At 38.2% G+C, this 21,417-nt stretch overlaps 2 protein-coding genes across 10 annotated transcripts in view; one reads left to right on the top strand and one right to left on the bottom strand.

Moving 5' to 3' along the window:
• Positions 1-243: 243 nt before the first annotated feature.
• On the bottom strand, positions 244-13,847 carry LOC6557046 (death-associated inhibitor of apoptosis 1). Of its 3 annotated transcripts, none has more exons than XM_001983707.2 (2): positions 13,499-13,847; positions 244-2,087 (listed from the first exon to the last, which is right to left on the bottom strand). In XM_001983707.2, the coding sequence occupies exon 2, from the start codon at positions 2,026-2,028 to the stop codon at positions 679-681; it is 1,350 nt and encodes a 449-aa protein (XP_001983743.1). In that variant the 5' UTR covers positions 2,029-2,087; positions 13,499-13,847; the 3' UTR covers positions 244-678. The 3 variants fall into 3 exon arrangements, with proteins under 3 accessions (XP_001983743.1, XP_032599432.1, XP_032599433.1); XM_032743541.1 differs by lacking the exon at positions 13,499-13,847 and adding an exon at positions 8,551-9,677; XM_032743542.1 differs by lacking the exon at positions 13,499-13,847 and adding an exon at positions 2,226-2,285.
• Positions 13,848-15,827: 1,980 nt separating this feature from the next.
• The window catches only part of LOC6556574 (protein phosphatase 1 regulatory subunit 12A), a 28,473-nt gene continuing 22,883 nt past the window's right edge, over positions 15,828-21,417 (top strand). For all 7 annotated transcript variants that reach the window (XM_043215618.1, XM_043215616.1, XM_032743217.2 and 4 more), the window contains exon 1: positions 15,828-16,137. In XM_043215618.1, coding sequence (XP_043071553.1) covers positions 15,883-16,137 — 255 coding nt within the window. In that variant the 5' untranslated portion in view covers positions 15,828-15,882. The remainder of the gene's footprint in view (positions 16,138-21,417) is intronic.

Genomic DNA, 21,417 nt, shown 5'->3' with positions numbered 1-21,417 from the left:
TGACTACTTATTTTAAAACTTAAAATGTAATAGATACCGATAGACTTTAACTTGATATTCTCACTGTCTTTAAATTGCGAGACTAACCAATATTATTTTAAAAGTTACGATGCATGTATGTATGTGGTATGTGGCAACCTCAATGACGCACAAAGAGCCACAATCGCGTGGTGCGCTTATCATAAATATATACACATTTTATTTACTGATACTACCAAAAGTTAATTTAAAGATTTAGATGGGTATTAATAATATATTGTGCTCTTTTAATAAGTCTGCAATCTAAGAGACTACAAGTCAGCAAATTGAGGCCTTATCATAGTTTTAATGCAATTGCTTACCTTATTTCGAGAAAATGAATTCGGAACCCAGTCCGCCCACTAAGGCATGCTTTATGGATAGATTTATGTTTATATGTTTAAATTGTACATGAATTGATTAATATTATTACAGTTCAAATTTAATACAAGCTTTACATACTACACACTTAGTTATTTACTTGAATTGATTAATATTATTTTAGTTCTAATTGAATCAAGCTTTATTTTGTGTTACGGCCAGCTGAAGGATCAGTTTAGATCACCAACAGCTGGCCGTGCCACGCTCTCGGCAATCCGGCAATATTCTGTGTTCGCGGGAAGTGTTCCTGCTGATAAGTTTTTAATTTACAACGACCGTCTAAGAAAAATAAACACGCATAACATCGGTGAAGGGCTTCCGGCACAGTGGACACTTTGTCACGGACGAGGCGCACTTGGCGCAGGCCACCACATGGCCGCAGGGCAGAAATGCCGTATTGTATTCCTCGGCATAGCAAATCTTGCACAGTTTCTCCTCGCGTACCAGCGTCTTTTCTCCTGCAGCGCCTTCGCTGCAGATATCTTGAGACATCATTTTCTCGTGGATGCGGGAGGCAGCTGTGGATGCTGCAGCTGGCACCACATCGCCACACTCCATTGTAGCCGGGATAGCGGCAGGTGAGGCAGCAGCAACCGCAATTGGAGCTGTGTCTGATGCAGCAGTAACAGTGCTTGTTGCATTGGTTGAGAGTAGCTGCTGCTGTTGCTCCTCGTCGTCGTTGCATTCTGGCTTGTGGACAGCATCCTGTTCGCCTTGCCGCGCTGCCGCCGCCTTCTCGGCCACAGCATCCACAAAGCGCTGACCCATAATGAGCTTCACATAACGACACTGTTTCAGCCAGAGGGCATGCTGTTCCCAGGGTTCGTCCTGATCGTCCCAGTCCTTTAAGCCGCCGCCGCAACTGAAACAGCGAACGCGATCGCCAACGCCCGTATAGTAGAAACCCGCCTCGGCGAGCTGTTGGGGCTTTTGTTTCATGTTGAGTGGCCAATCCGCGAAACTGCGCAAACGAGCTGTTTCGATAGCATACTCGGGAGATGCGGGATAAAAGGAGCCACCGCTTGAGGCACCCGCCTGTGGACGACTGCATGGTTGCAACGATGTAAAAACTTCGGCTGGTGTGGAGGAAATCGCGCTCGTCGACTGCATGTCCGATTGCCGACCCTCCGAGTAGGCGGTGTCGTGGACCTCTAAAACCGAATTGTTGGAGCCACATATGTCATAGCTGATGGGTGGCAGAATGGCGTCGAGTGCCTCGGCACTGATGGGTATGTTGTTGGTGGGGCGACGACGCAGCAGAGGACAATTGGGGGACCAGCGTAGGTGCTCAGATACAGGTTGATCACCGGGTTCCCAGCGACCGATTTCCACTTCACAAAAATAGCACTTGACCTTGTCGTCCTCGTTGGTGAAGTACATGCCCGTTTTGGCCAACGTATGACAGTCCAGAAAGGGCACTGGCCAATTTGTATATGTCTTCAAGCGTTCGTCCTCGCGCTGATATTTCTCATTCATTCTATACAGTTTGAGCAATCTTGACGCGTTCGTACTATCGTCCACTTGATCCGATGCGGTTATTGTTGTTGTTATTGCTGGTATTGCTGATGATATTGTCATGGATCCATAGGGTGTATAGTGGGATCGGGTTTGAGATGCTATATTTGCCATCTTGATAAATTGTTCTTTCTGTTACTTTCGGTAGTCCTTATTAGTTGCTGCAATTCCAACTGCAAAAGAAAACCAAAGTTTAATGACACACCAACATTTTTAGACAAAAAAAATACAGATAATTGTATCGGCAATATATTCGATAACATATCTATCAAAATATTGACACATTTCATTATAAAAACGCTTTACTTTACTTTCTGCAGTCCAGTTTTTTCCATTCTTATATTTTCATTTTTGCAGCTCACTTGAAATTCAACTGAATGCAAACTTCACAGCTATCAGCTATATATAACACCACAAATACCGTTATCGCAAAATTAGCTTTATCGTTGGAAACATTATCATCGACTGAGCTGATTTGGAAAGTAAATAATTGTAAATACCTTTTAGTGAAAGCAACAAAATTTTTGACACTGGACGTAAGGCCTACATAGATGTAAATTTATGTATGTTATATGAATTTTCCTTTATATATTTTATTTATTTTGTTTGCTTTGATTGAGGAAAACCCAATTTTCTGTGCAGCTTTGAGTTGTGTATGTATTATTTTTTTTTACAGACTGGAGAGAAAAACTGAAACGCAGTTCAAGCAACTGATGCTGCTGCTGCTGGATGCTGGATGAGGCTGCAACAACGACCTTAAAGCACCCCTAGAAATGGTGTGATACCGTCTCGCTCGAACGCACATGTGGCAAGCTAGAGGAAAAAGGGTGCTTTCATCTGGCTAAGGGGGTTGGTTGTAGCCAAAACGTATCGTACAACTAAGTTACAACTGCGAGTGGAAAGTGGCAGGCACTGCGCCGATGCGAATCATCTGCAATGGATGCACATCAAGCATTTTATAGAGAACACAGCTGGTCGATTAAATGAAACACAAAAAAAAACTACACACTACACTACATAATAAACTACACACATGTCTGGATTATTATCAACAGTCAATTCAAGTGTTCGGTTGGCGCCTTATAAAATAGTTGACTCAGCATTGATTTTTTCTATGGAAAATTGTATTCATCATAGCAAAACTACAAATATATATATATATATGTATATTTATATGTCGGAGCTTTTTTTTGTACACTGAAAAACTAGAGACAAGTTTGAGAGCAAAAGAGAGATGCAAACAATAAGAAATCAAGAGAGAAATATATATATATATATGTATATGTATATATAATTGCAAGTCTGTCGATTAGTAGAACAGAGGGCGATAAGAGAAACACAAATACTAGAAAATTCTTGCACTTCCATACATACATATATCTCTTGTTGTCAAGAGACTTCAATTGAATCGATAACATATTATAGATAGTTTAACTTGTGTTAAATTATCAACTTTTTGGTGGTCTCTTTGTTTTTGTTTCTTTTTTTGGTATATGCAGCCAGTCAGCCAAAGAGATTGTAAGCCGTTTTCCGACATTTACTTCACGGCAGCACCACAGAAAAGCAAAGCAAAGCACGAACCGTGCCACCGTCTGCCGTTCGTCGTTTGTCGTTGAAACGTTGTACAAAGTCCAAAATTTCCAAGCCAGGCCAAAGCGAGTCAAGTCAAGCGACCAGCAACAGCAACAAACCAGCCAAGCCAAACAAGCCAAACAATTGCAGCTCACGACGGACGGGGCAACGACTGCAGGCCAGTGTTGACAGCAGACCAGTGTTGGCTATTTAATAGCTAGATCGCAAAATTGTATTTACTTATTATTCAAAATGAATAATAAAAACATGTCTAAAAACTATTTAATTTTGCTTTCTTAGTTTTTTTCGATTTTAAATAAAGCAGCAATTTAAAAAGAAATATATTTATTTTTAGCTTTTTCTAGCTGTTTGTGCATTGTAACATTTTTTCCTTTCCAATGCGAGCAACACTGCTGCGCCAACCTTAACAGCGAGAGGGAGAGGGAGAGAGATAGAGAGCGAGAGGGGGGTGGGTGGCAGTGCCATGCACTCGTACTCGTGCAAGCAAGCAAACTGCCCTCGTAGCCAGCGCTAGCAGACTGTGAGAAAGTTTTAATGGAATGCAGTCGAACGACTCGGGTAGCAGCCAGCCGCAAGCAGCCCAACAGCATAAAAAAAGCAATGCAACATAAATGCAGTGACGGCTGCTTGCTGCAGCGTGCGTGCGACGGGGATAGCAATAGTCACAGAAAACCATCAATGGAAAAACAACTATGCACGTACACACATACACATACACATACACACACACACACAGCCACAGAGCTCCACAGTGCTTAGGTGTAAGAAAAAATAAACATATATATAAAAAAAAGAAAAAGAGTGCGAAAAAAGAAAGGCTCGCACAAACCAAAATGCAAAAATGCAAGAGACAAAAGCAATTGTAAATTACAGATGCCCGACGCGAGGCATCTACATATATAGGGTTGGCAGCAATGGCAGAGATTGCGCATTGCTTTCTGAAGTGGAGCAACAACAACAGCAGCAGAAGCACAGACAAAGATGATAGCTTCGAGAGGCTGTTGGAGAATGGATGCTGCCTGCTGCAGTTGTTATTGTTTTTCCTGATGCTGTTGCTGCTGCTTCTGTTTTGCTTCAATTGCTGCTCATATGCACCGTTGTTTCTTCCTCTTCTTCTACTTTATGCCAAGCACAAAGTGCAGAAGCTTGCAATTACAGCTGCTGCTGCCGCTGCTCTTCTTCCTCCGCTTCGTGCTGTTATTGTGGAATGCAATTGCCCATTAACAATTGTAATGTAAACGCCTTAATGCATTTGCCTTTAGTAGGAGCTTAACAGAAGTTTAATGAAGTCAATGCGCTGCTGTCATATGTCAAAAATTAGCATTAATCAACACTCACCAGGGCTGGCAGGGCAATGTTGCTATCATTAATTTGGCAAATGGAAATCGATACAAAAAAAACTAAATCTCAAAAAACGAATACATCATTTAATAATTTACTAAACAAATGGTTGCTACTATTCGGTAAGAAATGCGAACTGGCAACAGCAAAAGGCCTCCCGGGCTCATCATGAATGACATGAGAACCAAGAAAAATACCAAAGAAAACACACACAGAGAGATAGGCAGAGAGCAAAGCAATGGAAAATCATAATCAAAGGCCAGACAACAACAGCAGCAACAACGGTGCAGGAGGCAAGGCAAGGCAACAAACAGAGAACATCGAAGACCAACAACAACAACAACAAGCACAAGCAATGAGAACCTCTAACGAGGCGCGTATTGGAATGCAGTCCAACAACTTTTCTACAAAACTCTGCAAAACAACAAGAACTGAAGTTTTTTTTTATATTTATTTTTCTGATTGGAAACTAAGCTGAACTATAAAGCAAAGCTGGGATTGGAGTTTCAATGCTGTTTGTCTGTCTCTCTCTGTGTGTGTGTTTTGGTGTTGTAAGTGAAGGTAACCGCAGCCAGCAAAGGTCTCCACTCTATACAAATGTGTGTGTGTGTGTAAGCTCAGCGCTGCTAGACTGTGGGAAACTATTATAAACACTTTACCATTCTTTTTTCCTAAACCGAGATTGGAATGCGGTGATACCAGATACGACCAGCAAGACAGAGACAGAGAAAGAGATAATTGTGTACAACAGAAGGCTGAGGAGAGAGAGGAAGAGAGCACAAGCATGAGTCGTCGTCGTCACGCAGAACTTGATGCAGGAGTAGATGTTGTGTGGATGTAGGGGAGTAGAGGAAAGGCAGACGCTGTAAAAGACGAAGAAAAAACAACAAACAGACGCACACAAAGAATATTTTCGGTGTCCTTCCAAGAAATGCAGTCGACAACGCAGAGGATGGAGACGAACAAGGAGAAATAAAACGACCGCCGACGACGAAGACGAAGACGACTTCGATGATAATAATAATAAAATACATAAATATACCAATACCAAGCTGCGGATGCTGACTGACTGACTGTGGTTCGTGTGTACTTAACGAATACCCAAGCAACAACACAAAACAAAGGGCAATATTCAGCGTAATCATAATAAATGCGACGAGAAATGTCGAGAGAAAACTGCTGCTGATGAATGCACAAAAAGAGCGAAGAACCGCGACTCAAGCTGAGCTCTACTATCTTTGTGTCGCTCTCGCCCGCTCTATCTTACTCTCTGCTATATTGATCATTGATCGATTGCCCAAAAAAATAAAAAACTAACGGCGGCTCAGTTCAAAGACCTGACGCTACAGCAGCCAGTCGTTTTCCAAAGAAAATGCATTCCCAAACCCGAAAGTCAAGTCGTGCTGTTGTTTCTCTATCTCTATCTAACTGACAGCATCCAGCTCAAATGTGAGACTTGGAATGTGGGTACGCTCTCATGAAAAATATATACACATATATATATATATATATGAGACGTGCATGCATTAAATGCGCCTCGTTAGTCTGTGGAAATGAAAGGTCGTTTTTCACGCGGCCAAGACTCAAAGGTCGTCTCGTTTCGAGAGATGATTCAGCCCAGAGAATTCCGGGAATTCCAAAGTAATTTTCTTCCCTACATCTTTGCTGCATTTGTTCTACTGATTATTGTGTGTATTTTTATTCTTCTTCAAGGGCCAACGCCGCCGCCGCGCCTTGGCTTGGTCCATGGTCCATTCATGCTGATTGCCGTCGATAGCAAAGAAGCAAAGGACAACAAAAGATGAATACGAAAAAGAAATATTTTTTCTTTTACGAAATCTACTTTTAAGACGATTTTGCTGCGACGTGAGAACTTTTGTCTATTGGTGAAAAGCGTGGAAAATCGACTCGTGATATAAACGTAGTTGTTTTTTCAGCTCCAGGGCAGGACCACCAACGTGGACCTCTCTCTCTCTCTCTCTGTCTCTGGGTGTTCTCTGTGTGTAGGCGGCGTTGATGGGTGCGGGTTGCATTTGTGGCAAGCAATAACAATAACTTGCTCAAGCGACGGAGCTGCAAAGCTTGAGCTCTGAGACTTTCTCTTTGTTGCTGATATTTGTATTGTTTGTTGTGCTTTTTTCTTTCTGCGAAACGAGCGCAAAAGTTCAAAGCAATGAAGCATAAAAACTTCAAAAAAGAAGAGAAAAGAGCCACTGAAAATTGGCAACAGCGCAAACTGCATTAGCGCTTGGTCTCTTTATATGGCGTGAGCTCAACGGCTTTTTTATTCTTGTGCAGAATGAAGAAGAAACTCCAACGTACGCATAAGTGCACCGGAAGTGGTAGAAGCGGAAATGAGCAACAAAGCAAACGAGAGAAAAAAAAAAAACAAAAACTCCAAATGGGAACTGGAACTGGGTGGGGTATGTGTATGTGTGTGTGAATGATCGGATGTAGTAAACAGTGGAAACGACACATCATCCAACGACTAACGCGCAATGTTTATTATGATGAATAATTAACTAAAAAGAGAAGTGGAAAAATACTACACAAAAGCAAAAAGAGTAGATGAAGCACAGAATAAAGCAAAACACAATTAATTCAATTAGAAGTTTTGGGAATGAATGTATCATCAGTGGCTGACCTTCTAGCCTTCAGTTTTGCATACTATAAATATATATAGTCATCGGTTAAATATACATATACATACATACATACACACATACATACGTACATACATATACAAACAGACAAAAACAACATTGCTGAAAATGGCGCAGTCGAAAATTCCAACGAGAACAAATAAGTACCTGGCATTCCCCTCGCTCCGCTACCACTCACTCTTTCCAACCGCTGCTACAATATTTGGAATGTTGTTAAGCGCCAGCAGTGCTGATATCATTCACAATATAGGGTTGTTGTTTAATTTTAAACGATAAACAAAATAACCAGTGCACTGAGTAATGCAAAAATTAGTAATTGCGTAAACAAATTTATAAATTGAAAAATAAAACATTTATTTTAAGACCACAGCGCACACATTTGGCAACTCTACAGCCGCCATATTTTTCTCTGTACAAAAACGACCTCTCGATATCGGCTGTGTGCTGAGCGAATGTGCGAGAGTGAGAGACCCTCAAAACGGGAACAACATAACAACCATCAAAATTGTCAAAATCATTTTATGCTTTATGGACATTTTTGCAAGCCATTTGTGCCATAATATTTACAATTATATAACAATTATAATATATAATTAGTATATTTTTATTTGTACTTTCAAACAGTCAGAAAACTAAGACCAAATTAAATTTGATATATTAAGCAAAACGCTTTGGTAAGTGTTGTCTTGTGCACGAAAAAATACTCGCTCTTTTCGCTGTGTATGTATATATGTGTGTATGTATATATGTGTGTGTGTGTGTATGTATGTGTGTGTATGCATGTGTGTATGCATGTGTGTGTATGTATGCGTGTGTATGTATGTGTGTGTATGCATGTGTGTATGCATGTGTGTATGTATGTGCGTGTGTCTGTTTGTAAGCTGTAGCTTTAATTAATGTACATTGTATATATATATATATATATATATATATATACATATATGTGTAGTGGAAAAACAGCTATAGCTTTGTGATGTCACGTTTTCATTTTATTTTTGGGGTTATATTTAAGTAACTCTACTGTAAAATTTCAGCTCACCTTGACAATTTTTCTCTTTTTGTTGAAAAACTCAAGTTCCACACTTCGACTTCTTTGCAATTTGGTTATTTATGAAAGTTTGTGCTGAGATTTTTGACACGAAAATTGTAGTTTTTCTGCTTATCTAATTATTGATTTTTCACAGTATTGATTTTTTTGCTTGAGCGACGACGACGATGTTTACGTTGACGTAAAATACAAAAAAACACACAGAGACGCTGACTTTCTTTATTTAAATTTAAGTCAATTCAATTCAATTGGCTGATGTTAATAAAAATGTACAACCAATATCACAATTTAGATAAGAGACCGCAGAAAAACATATTTTTTTGTATTATTTTATAATTCGTTTTGAAATGCAAAACAATTAAGCGCTTTCATCCATGCTTGCTTACTATTCGAGCTGTAACGATGAACTGACCCGCGGGTACGAAAATGTGAGCGACAATCACCGACGACAAGCAACCCCAGAGAGCGAGAGAGAGAAAATGAAACAGATGTACCGAGAGAGACACAGACACTGCCACAGAAACATAAATACGTAAACAAAATACATCACACAGCCAGACGCTAGTCTGGAAATTGTATTTTTTCTTCTTTTCAGGTTTATTTTTGCACTTCTTGGAACTACTTGCAATTTGGCTAATTTATTGAGCAAAAACATTTAAGCGTTGTGCTCAGTAAAAACTATTGATGCTTTTTATACTGCCGTTATATGTCTACAAGCATATATGTATACAGTTATGTATATGCAGATGTATGTATGTTTGTGTGCGAGTATGTGTTCATGTTGGATACATGCTCCGCTTTGGGCACATCTGGTCACAATGGTTCTGCTCCAATACAACCGTACAACTTTTGCCGTAGTAGTTAGTGTACGCAAGATGGCGTACCGTACAACCGTTACACACTACAGTTATCCTTTTCCAACCAGTAGGTGTAGAGCCCTGCTGCACAGCAATACACTGCGTCTAGCTAGGATCATTGATTTTTGTACATTTTTGGCGAGCATGCGCCATTAAAAATCATCATCAGCCTCGTCCACCTTTGACTTGTCGCGCGTGTCAATGCACCGTCATCGGCACGGACACCTCCATCCACAACCACATCCACATCCATCCCAGCCAGCCAGTTGCAGCTCATAATTATCGCGCACCTTCCAGACGCAGACAGGGATGCTGATGTTGCTGCTGGCAGAGCGCATGTAGTGCGTCGACAGCAGCTGCTTTTTTGTATACCTCATGCATGTGTGTGTGTGTGTGTGTGTGCACATATGCTCCACTGCACACGCTTACCTGGTTGTCTGGGCCTGGCTCAAATTGTATACATTTCTGTTTCTGCTTTCTTTTTGAGCATTGACAGCTGTAAATACTTTCTCAATAACACTAGGGAAACTTATTAAAATAAATCATTAACTGGACTTATTGCACTCCATGCTTATTTCCAATTTAATTTATATTTGAATTAGCAGGACTCTTGATTATATTCCTAATTATACATGCATTTCAAAATGAATCCCATTCAGTGTTAATTTATTTGCTTAATATCCTTGCAGGCAGGAGTAAATCTGCCAACATTTAGATTTCCCAATAAATGGATGCAATTGTTCCAATGAAAGTTGTATGATGTAGGAAAGAAAACAGTATTACTAATAATCAAACTAGAACCTATTATCAGAAATATGTGAGACTTCCGAAGTCATTTCCTGTACGCGTAAATTTAAGCCGAAATGCGAAACTTAGTCACTTTCTATAGAAACCTTTTTGTAATAAATACAACCTTTAAACTGAATAAATGGTTTGTTGGAACTGAAACTTTGATAACTGCCTGCAATTAAAAAGGTTATCTCGAATGCCTTGAACTTAAAATTCTTTGTAGCTTGGAAATGTACTTTTAAATTGATATATTTATACGGTATACAGAGACTTAATTTATTCTTAAAGAAAAACAACAACAAAAATAATCTATTAATGCTGACTTCGCTTTTCAAATGGAATGTTATCGATAAAAATCGGACAATCTCTAATAATTGATTGCAGGTGTGTTTGTATGGAAAAACCAGAAAGATAATTAGATTAATGACATAGCTATAAATATATATACAACTGATGATGACTTTATATTATGTTTATACGAAAAGTAAATAGCTGCACGTAACTAAACAATGAGAAATGCCAGTTGACCAGGTTGCAATATGAATACCAATAATAATACCTGAGCTCATACAGAAGAATAACAGAGCGAGTCATCGGCTTGGCAAACGGTGTGTTGCATTTGCAACAATATTGAGTAAATGAATACATATATATGAAGATATATGTGTATATATATATATATATATATATAGATGCAAATGCATCTAAAATTATCGGTCGTCGCGACGCATTTCAAAATGTGCGCCTATAAAAACACAGGCGGTGTCTAGACGCCTTTTGACAAGTTGCTGCATGCACTCGAAAAGTCATCTTAATATACATATATATTCATATACATATATACATAAGTACACATACATATAAGTTCTACAATCTATTCTATTTGCGGCGTACGAGCAGAAATCTGTGCACAGTTGCCATTTTCAATTTTTCATAATTCGCAAAAATTGCTCAAGTCGCAAAGAAGCTAAAAAATATCAAAGAATCTTGGTGGCAACTTGGGGAGAATTGTGGTAAATATTACGACACAAAAACGACCTTGCAAGGTCATTTAAAGTTGTTGCAATAGCGTTTATTGCTCCTCTCGCTGTTGCTGCTGTTCTTGATGTTGTTTTTGTTGTTGTTAGTCACCAATGAGAAATACAAACGCAACTCGCAAGCGCAGCGAGCTGCTCAGCTTTGTTTAGCAATTTTATACAAACTGTTTTTATTTTTGCATACACTTTCAGCGGGTATTCATATTTTGACATGAACTAGCTTAATTAATTGTTTGAAAATTGGCCGTTATCCTTAGCTTAAGACAGCTTGCAAAAATTGGTGCCGTTTCAAAAACTTGTTGCTCTTTCAAAATACCTCAAAATCCACAAAGGGTAAACTATATTTAACGCTTTTAAATAGTTTTAAAAGCTCGAAATATTATTTCCTTTTGCTTTTTTAAAATACCTAAAATCAATCTCAAAATTGTTAAAGATTTGAAAACAGCTGAAAATATTATTTTGTTTAGAAAGTGTATTTAAGCTTCGACAGTTTAAGATTCATTTATTGTTTACATTTTAATTGACAGACAAAAGCCACGAAACCAGTTTCTATACCCTGTCCCTATTCAAAATGGGTATGATGGATTTGTGCAAAATTTGAACAGGGTAATCGTGACGAGCTCAGTCGCTTGCAGTTGCAGCATTCCTGCATGTTCGATTCTGTGCTTTTGTTGCAATCATTTTTTCTGTATTTTTTGCGTTTTGCTACTTGCAAAAGGTGTCATAATAAAAACAACAACAACAACAACAGCAACAATAGCAAATGTTTCGGATTGATTATTACAAAATCTCCCTTTCAGCAGCTGAGTATGGGGAGGGGCAGGGCAGCGCATTGCAGGTTCGGAATTACCTGGCTGCCAATCAGGCATTGAGGACGTGTGCCGGCAGCTGGCCGCAAAAGGATCAAAAGGCAGCTGTTGCCAGGACTTGTTTCTTGTGCGACAAAGGAACATGTTCATTGAGTGTGCGCGTGTTTTGTATTTTCTAGGAACGGGGGCATGCTGGCAGCTGCCACAAGGAGTCGCTGGAGTGCTTGTCTCGAAGACTGACAACAATCAGCAGAGAGAGAGTTGTTCGAATAGTTTCTACTTAATTCATTCACAATTCAAGCAGTTCTTTGCTGCGATCTGCAGTAAACTGCTTCGCTCTGCTTGCGCACACTGCTTGCCCTCGTTAACTTAACACGAATTGCGCAATTTGTGTTGCATTTGAACAACAACTGTGTAAACATCTTTCAGTATTTTCTAGCACATGAATATGATTCATTATTCATGATTTATCACTCGAAAAAAACAAAATTGTAAACAACTTTCAATGAAAATTTGGCATATCTAATCTATAATTGAAATGTTATCGTAAACACACAGTTTCAATTGAATTGCACATGATCGATTGAAGAAAATTACTTTCTACGTTCAAAGTAATAAACAAATATGTATGAAACAATAATTAATTATTTATATATATATATATATAAATGTATAATTAATATTACAGCTGCACAGCAAAGGGATACTTTAAAATATTTAGCATTTTCAAATGATTAAAAACTGTATATCAATTTTCCAACAATATTTAATTTTTTGACAAAATTGTACTTTCTATCGAACATTCACTGTACTGTGTCTATATGGAATTCCGCCCATAGATCAAGTTCTGCAATGCAGTAATAAACTTTGAAAACAAGATAGTAAAAGCACTTCAAACTAATGGAATGATATAATATCAGCTGATTAGTTTAGATTAGATTACCAAAAACAACTAGCAACTGCAATAACAGCAACAACAACCACGACAGACACAATTATGCCATACAAATCGCGTTGACATTGGGCGATAATTAAAAGTAGCAACAAATTCTAAAGACGTCAGTAGAAAACTAGACAAATTGCAGGGCAAGTGGAATGGTGAAGGGTGAGCGGTGAGCTGATGTGAGGCATGTGTGCTGTTTTCCACACATACATATATGAATAGGGGCAGGGGCTAGCGAGGCGGCATGAATGAAATGAGCTCAGCATCTCTCAAATTGCAATGTAAAATCGAGCAGAGAAAGAGACGGAAACAAATAATTGTAATGAGTAACACAAAAACAAAAAAAAAATAAATAAATGGGGGTAGTTTAAGGGGCGGAATGCGATTGCCTCAAAATGCGAAATGGGAAAATGTTCTCGACTCGTCTGTGTTGCATGAATGAAGTCGAGGCAAACAACCCCTACAGATCCACCTTCGCAGCACTTAAACTACGTGTTCACTCACCTTTGTCATGGTGCTTTCATATCTAATCAGACTTTTTGGAATTGCGAAAAACCATTTCTTTTTTTACTTGTTTAACAACGTAGGCTTATTGTTTGCCTGGGTAAAATAAATTTTTTATCTTCTTTTTTAACGATTGAAATACGTCCGTTGGGTTTGAGTGTCGCACGGCGAATAGCAAATGGAAAGTTTTAGCGGCTTGTTTTGTCTATTTTGCATGCCAGAAAAAGAGGTTTTTGTTGCGTATTTTATTGCATAGATTCTGTTTCGGTTTTTGCTTTTGCTTTCTAGAACGCTTCCGCTTGGAACGAGTAAAAATCGTAGTTTGCTTATAGAGCGCAATGCGCAATATGGTTTTGGGTGGTGGGTTTTCTATTCATTTTTGTGGAGTGTGCGCGCTGGCCTTGAGAGAGAGTGAGAGGCAGACACCGGGAGAGAGAGAGATATAGAGAGAATTACAATACTCACAATTACGTTATGTAAAATATTGACACAATTTCATTTGAAAATTACACTTGGCGGCAATTTCAAATTCATCACTTGCAGCCCTGGCAGCAGTGTTGCTCTAGCACAACTATTTCTGGCATATGTACACACTGCTGCGCACGGTTGCAATCACAAAACTAATCGATGTTGACGCAACATGTGCCGACATTCACAAATTGCGTCAACATTTGCGAGAGCATTCACAACGGGCAGCAACATGTCAAACTGTGACAGGGTCGCTCCGCTCTCCTCTCTCTCTCTCTCTCTCGCTCTCTGTCTCTCTCTATGTGTTTTCGCTGTTCGCCTCTCTTTCATCAGTTTCATTTTAACCTTTGTCGTGGCCGCACGGAATGGCACGGAATGGTGAACGGAATTAAATACACATATTTAACCGAAATATGCACAATAAATTGAATTATTGTGCAGCGCCCAGAGCCTTTTAGCCAATATATAATAGAGTGCGCCACACACACAAATTGCATTGTGCGCGTGCCGCGTATAGCAAGCAAAGTAAGTGCGTCTGTTTTTACTGCGTGCGTTTCGGGTGTGAAAAGTTTTCCAAATGCAATTTTCTACATTTTTCTCCAACGTTCGCCTGTGAATGACTCTGTGTATGTTGTATGTGTGTTTGTGTAAAATGCCTTTACATAATTACGCGCATTATATTTGTTTTAGCATTGCAATTGGCCTAAAAACACATGCATTATATAAATAAAAGAAAAATCCAAAGCAGGCGAAAAAGAATCGAGTGAGAAAAATATCGGTTTCCATCTTTTTAGTTGCGTTCTTCGTTCTATTTACTCGCCACAAACCGACGTCAGCGTCGCGGCTGTTGAATTTATGTCAAATTGGTAACACACACACACACACACATACATACCCACAGTGTTGCATATTGTGCGTGTGTGTGTGTGCTGAAAAGAGAGGCAGGGAGAGAGAAAAAGCGAGCGCGCGAACAACTTGCAATGATAAACAAAGTGTGTGGGGAGAAGAACAACAACAGCAACAAATGTTATTTTTACAATTTTTTTCTATAAAATGCTCACATTAATTGTGTACACTTAATCAACTCTGGTGTGTTAAGAAAAAGAAGCAACATGAACGCAGCGCGACAACCCTGTGCTTGAAGCGCAATCAGCAGCAGCAGCGCCCTAACGTCAGCGTCGTCGTCGTCGTCGGCTTCGACAGCGGTTTCGCCGCAGTGTTGTGTTTAACGTCAAAATAATTTACGCGCAACTTTTTCCACACAATTCTGTCTTTCTCAGTGCTGGCCGAGTTTGTTTTGAATGTAATGCAAAAGCTAAGAATCAAAAAACCAAAAAAAAAAGAAGTGTGCAATAGGCAATAGCAGAATAAAAAAAGAAGCAACAAGCAAATAATAACGGCCCAGAAGAGATCGCTGCATGCATGCGTGTGTGTCTGTGAGTCTGTCAGTCGACCTGTGTGTGTGTGAGCTTGAGTGAGTGTTTGATTGTGTATGTGTGTGTGTGTGTGTGTGTGTGCAGTGAAGTGCAAAAGAAACACGATAAAAATATAAGAAATAAAAAAATGAGCAGTTGCGCCCGTTTTAGCTGATAAAGCGCACAAAACGTAAAGAAGACGAAAAGGAAGAAGAAGATGTAGTGGGCATAAAACGAGTGAAAATAGAAAACTAATAAATAGCTAGCTAAGGGAAACGGCAAAATCAACAACTACAAAAAATAAAATATCTTGAATTCTATATTAATGTGCAACATTTTATCCCCCATAAATAGTGTAAAACAAAATTTCGTGTGTAACAGCAAGAAAAAAAAAACAAATAAAAACAAATCAAAATTAAACTGCAGGCGCCGCTAAGCGCCAAGCAACAACAACAAGAAGAAGAGAACAACAAGAAACACAACAAATAAAACAGTTAAAAGATGTCAACGCTGGACGTGCTCAATCATTCGGCGATGATGAAGCGGGCCGAGCAACTGAAACGCTGGGAGGAGTCGGACACAAATAATGCCGCACCCACACCGCGCCACGAGCACGGACGTCGCATCAAATTCAGTTCAGGTTGCGTTTTTCTCGCCGCTTGCCTCTCCGGCGATAAGGAGGATGTGGTGCAGCTGCTTGATCAGGGCGCCGATATCAATACGGCCAATGTGGATGGACTCACAGCGTTGCATCAGGTGCGTATCACCCCTGCTCTACCCAGCTCTCCTAGCTGTTTATCGATAAATGGTGAAATGTATATGAAATGTAAATGGGAGCAGATTCATTACGTCAGTGATTGCAAACACGCGATTTACTCCCAAGCAGCAGCAGTAGTTGTTAGTTGTTAGTAGTAACAGGCAGCAACAACAGGGGGCGGCAGTGTGCAGAGGGCAATTTCGAAACTGTTGCGCCCAACTGAGTAGCGATGCCAGCGTCGCAGTTGCCGTTGACGTTAAACTCGCCGCACGCCACAGATTTATACCCTATTTAAATTAGTTGAGAAAGGCGTTTAGTATTTGAATATTAATTATTAATTACATAATACATAGTCTTTATATAAAACCGAAAAATTGAGCGAATAAATGTTATGGGAAACGTTTTAATTATTGTTCGTTAAACTATATTTTTTTAAAGTGATTTCGACTGAAAATTGTGTATCCAAATTTAATTCATTACAAAAATATCTTTAGACAAAGTATTGGGTGACTACAAGTCGGATACACTCGCCTTTTAGCCATTCACTGCTGAGTGTTGTTGTTTACGGCGTATATTTCGTGCTCTCGCTGCGGTTTCCAAAGCACCGCAAAACCACTAAAACATTAACAAATACATTTCTAATGCAAGCCGACGATTTACAACAAGTTGAAATGTTGCTGAAACAACAACAACAACAACAGCAGCAACAATAGCAACAACCAACAGCAAACGGCGCAAGCATTAAATAAGAAAAATACAAAATTTGTTCTATTTTTAAAAGCCTAGAAAAATATACAATACTTGCAAACACACACACACAGATACAACTGGCAGTTGTATATAGAAAAGATTTTCGCAAAATCATTTTCATTTTTATTTCAATTCTGATCGTTTGTTCTTTTGAGCCTTCGCCTCAATATATATATTTTCATGTACGAGAAATTTAAATCTTTGCTAAAATATATTTCATGTGGCGCCTTTCAATTCTAGCACAATGGACAGTTCAATGTATCTCAGCCAAAATTGTTTACATATATATGAAAAAAATCAATTTATGCAGCTGTGTTTTAACTGCAAATAGAATTGTATATATTATTGTTGGAGAATTTTGTATTTCTTTATTTCAATGCAGTAAATGTTGTAATTTAATTGCCTGTTTGGACTATGACCAACTATTCTTAACATTTCGCGGTTTCGAAATTATTGCTTGATTAATTGTAATTTAAAAAGCTTTACTTTTCTTGAAATATACATCATTAAAAATTTCGACGAATTTCTAAAATTTGCAATATTCTTTACGAATGTTGAATATACAAAATGAGGTTCCTTATGGGAAAACATACTTTACATACTGCAAACTTTCGTGAATGTAAGAAATTTTGATAGTGGAATCAGTCTATAACTAGTTTAAATGTGAACAGGTTGTGGCGAGAGTCAAGCAAAAATGCTAAATTAATAATGCAAATAGATTATCGATATTATATACAGTAAATATGTAGATATTATTATAAATATGCTTACTGTTAGCTGTGGTGTGCACAGACTTTTAGCATGAACTGTGTGCTTGAAAGCGGTCTAATTGAATTTAATTATGCCGCGCCCGCTAAGAGCGGCAGATTTTCACCGTTTAGCCCGCGACGCACTTGTTAACCAGATGCTAATATCTATCTGCATAATCACAGATACATCTTGTATCTTGTTAAGCGAACGGGAAGGGGATTGGTGGGGCGGGACAGGTAGCGGAGTATAATTGCAGCAACAATAATAATGGGAACTGCAAAGTTTTCAATTACCTGCTGCTTACAGTTGTCGTTGTCGTTGTTGTTGTTGTTGTTTTGTTAAACCGCAAACAGAAATTGCATTGCATTTATTATACTATATGCTGTAAGTATTATAATTAATTAATTCATTGCTGATTTCGTTGATCGTGTTTGATGCTTTCTTTTTACCAAACAGAAATGCAAAAAAATAGATATCTAGTGAAAATTGTTTGTAGCGGCTTTCATTCATAAACAAACAGCAAAAACAACAGCAAAAACAACAACAACAACTACAATAAACACTTAAAGCCAAAAACACACCTGCATGCCACATTCAATGGCCCCCATTGGCCATGAATGATGCTGATGACGAACAAGCAACAAACCGACGGCGGCCAATTGGACTCTGGGGCTAGTTTGGGGTTGGGGTGTCCGTGGAACGTGGCTTGTTGTGCGTTGACATTCAATTCGCTGGGGGAACACAACTTGAAAGAAATTGCAATAAGTTGCATAAATGTTTCTTTACACATTATAAGTTGTGTCTGCTGCATTTGTCAACGTGTTCTTTCATGCGCTAGTTCAAGGATAATGATGACTTATTGCTCATTTTATAAATGTACGGCATGGCCGTATATAAGACATATACATATATTATATCTATGGAATGTTCTATATTTAAATATTTTTTAATTGGGCCATAAAATATATAGGCAGTAGTCCATAAATTGTCACGGCAATGCGCCAAATAAAATCCACGGATCACAGTGGGATTGTTTCCATATACTTACTTGAACTTTGCACTCTTTCGATTTGAACCTTTTAAGTAGCATGAAATTTATGGGATCTACATATTTCAGTTTTTTTTGTGATGATTAATCGAATTTCTTTGATGCAACCAACAGCTGATAAATGAATTGAATTAATTTTTTATAATTTAATGCTAAATGCAAAATAGAAATGAATCAGTTTTTAATTTTTAAATTTATTTCTTATTTATTGGGTTGTTTGCAGAAAAGTGTTTAAGCCTGTCTTATTTTTCATATTAATTGTTTTATTATTCATTTCGTAAAGACAAATGTAAAAATAAGCTGATCAGCTGTATTTAAATCAAGCAATTAATTTATCACTCACATGTTAACGATGTTAACGGAGTTAGTCTCCTAATGAAATGGTGAAATGTTTAGAATGTGAATGTAGGAAATGTTGGGCATATTGAAATCAGGTTATTAAATAGGTTTGTGCTCTTAGCTTACATTATAAACATTATTGTTGTTTTTATTAGCTTTATACAAATATAGAATCGTGTTATTTTCAACTATAAGTCTTGCATCATATCCTCAACAGACAAACTTTTATTTCAATTTAAGCATCCGTTAAAAATGTTTTTTGTTTTTATTGTCGGATTAAAGAAACACGCGTTGCAAAACAACATTAACAATTTTGGTCACATTATAATTAAGATGTCTTTAAGATAAAGCGTTGACAGTTGCGTGTGTGAGTGTGTGCATGCGCGTCTGTGTGTGTGTGTGTGTGTGTTATACTCATGTGTATTTGTTTGTAAATAATTTGAATACGGCTTTAATCTTAAATGCTGACCAATTAGCTTGAACTATTTTGCAATTGACTGCAAAGCGGCTAACAATAAATTGTCACATAAATTAGCTAATTATTTTGTCAAGTTTTTGCACATGAATATATTATAATAATATAATAATGGCAACAAATCATGAACGTGATCGTTATATGACCCCAAATCAATTTTAATGATCTCTCCCTCTCTCTTTCTCTCGCTCTCTGTCTGTCCCTATCTCTATCACTCGCTCTGATCCTGTCTCGGAAATTATAGATCAGTTGCGTTTGCGTTGCGTGAGTTTTCCAAAAAAAAAAAGCAATAATAATATTGTATTTATTGTTGTTGTTTGTTATTATTGTTTGGGGCTCTAACGCGCTTTATTGACGTGTTTTGTAACCTTGGCCCGGTTCTATCTCTGCGCTCTCAACGGGGCAGACGGAACGATCAGTTGGGACGGACAGAGAGATATACAGTAGCAGCAGCAGCGGCAGCAGATACAAATCAAACATCCTCAAGAATTCACAGCGCGTGTATCACATACAAATATCGCTTTATGTATATAACGATGTATATATATATATATTGTTGTACATAGATCTGTGTATATTGGGGCATGTATAATGCAGTGTATATTGCTGATGCTGCGGCTGCTTTGGCTACATTGGATTTGATTTATTTCTCGTTTGGTGTTTTACACCCAAAATAACAAACGATGCTGAAAATCTGGCGAATTGAGCAAAACTGAAAAATCATTCTATGCAATACAATTTGATGTGTCTGCACCGAATATGTGTGTGTATGCGTGTGTGTGTGTGTGTGTGTGAAGAGTGCATTGCATAATACCATTTCGAGCCAAATTGAAAATAACAACTGCCTGTAAAATGTACATCATTTTTGTACACTTTTACAACTGACGTTGTTTCCCAGTTCGCCTTCTGATTGTATTTAATTTGAGCTCATTTTATAGCAGCCAACATACACACACACACACACACACAGAGAAAACACAACACACACACAACTGGTGAAAATGTATGGGGAAAATAGGAAAAGAAAAATACTGCCTGAATTTGTTTTTGCTTTAAAGGCGAGCCGCACAATATTCATAACACGAACACTTTTCATTTTTTCGCCAACCTATGACGAAATACACACAAAAATAGTTGAATCAAATAGAAAAAAAATATAATATGGATGGTATCTTGGTGGGTGGATTGACCGCAAGAGTTATTTTAATATGCCACATTAAATTATCCCTGATATGTGTGGTATATCTAGTATAAGTGAAAAATATTAAACCGCACTTCTTATCACAAAAATGTGCTTTTGCAGAAAGTCAGAGCAACTTATTAATCGATAATTTCCTCAGTTTTGTAAATACATTTCAAATATATATATATATCTATGTGTATAAATGAAAGCGCTCGATTCGTGGTGATTAATTTGGCCCACTGGCACATTCCAAATACTTTTCATAATAGCAATATCATAAACAAATTCTATAAGTATATTGTGATTCTCCTTATTCAGATTTTGTTCTTTCGGTTTCTAACCCAATTTTTGTAAGCATTCTTTGTTTGTTATTCATATTGAATACACATTCCTCTTGGACGACGGCTATTGAGTCAGGTGGCTCTGCTCCAGGCCCGAGCCAAAACTGCTGTGAGCTGAAATATCTCAGCTGAGCAAAAAAAAAAAAAACAACACAAAAATCATTTTAAAAAAAGAAGACTGAAACTAATAGACACCACAATTTGTTTTTGGCAGCTAGGCGAAGGCGAGGCATTCAAGTGGCATCAAATACATGAAAACTTTCAACAAAAATAAAATAAAAAAAATCAATGAAACAAAAATGATTTGAAATTATGAAGGCTTGCCATAAGCCATTAGACCATTTAGCCATGTGCCACGCCATGATTGTACATGAATGAGGCCTCCAAAAATAT

This window comes from Drosophila grimshawi, unplaced genomic scaffold, assembly GCF_018153295.1.
Source record: "Drosophila grimshawi isolate 15287-2541.00 unplaced genomic scaffold, ASM1815329v1 contig_44, whole genome shotgun sequence".
Classification (NCBI taxonomy): domain Eukaryota; kingdom Metazoa; phylum Arthropoda; class Insecta; order Diptera; family Drosophilidae; genus Drosophila; species Drosophila grimshawi.
Note: the sequence above shows the minus strand (reverse complement) of the source record. Positions and strands in the feature narration are given on the sequence as shown.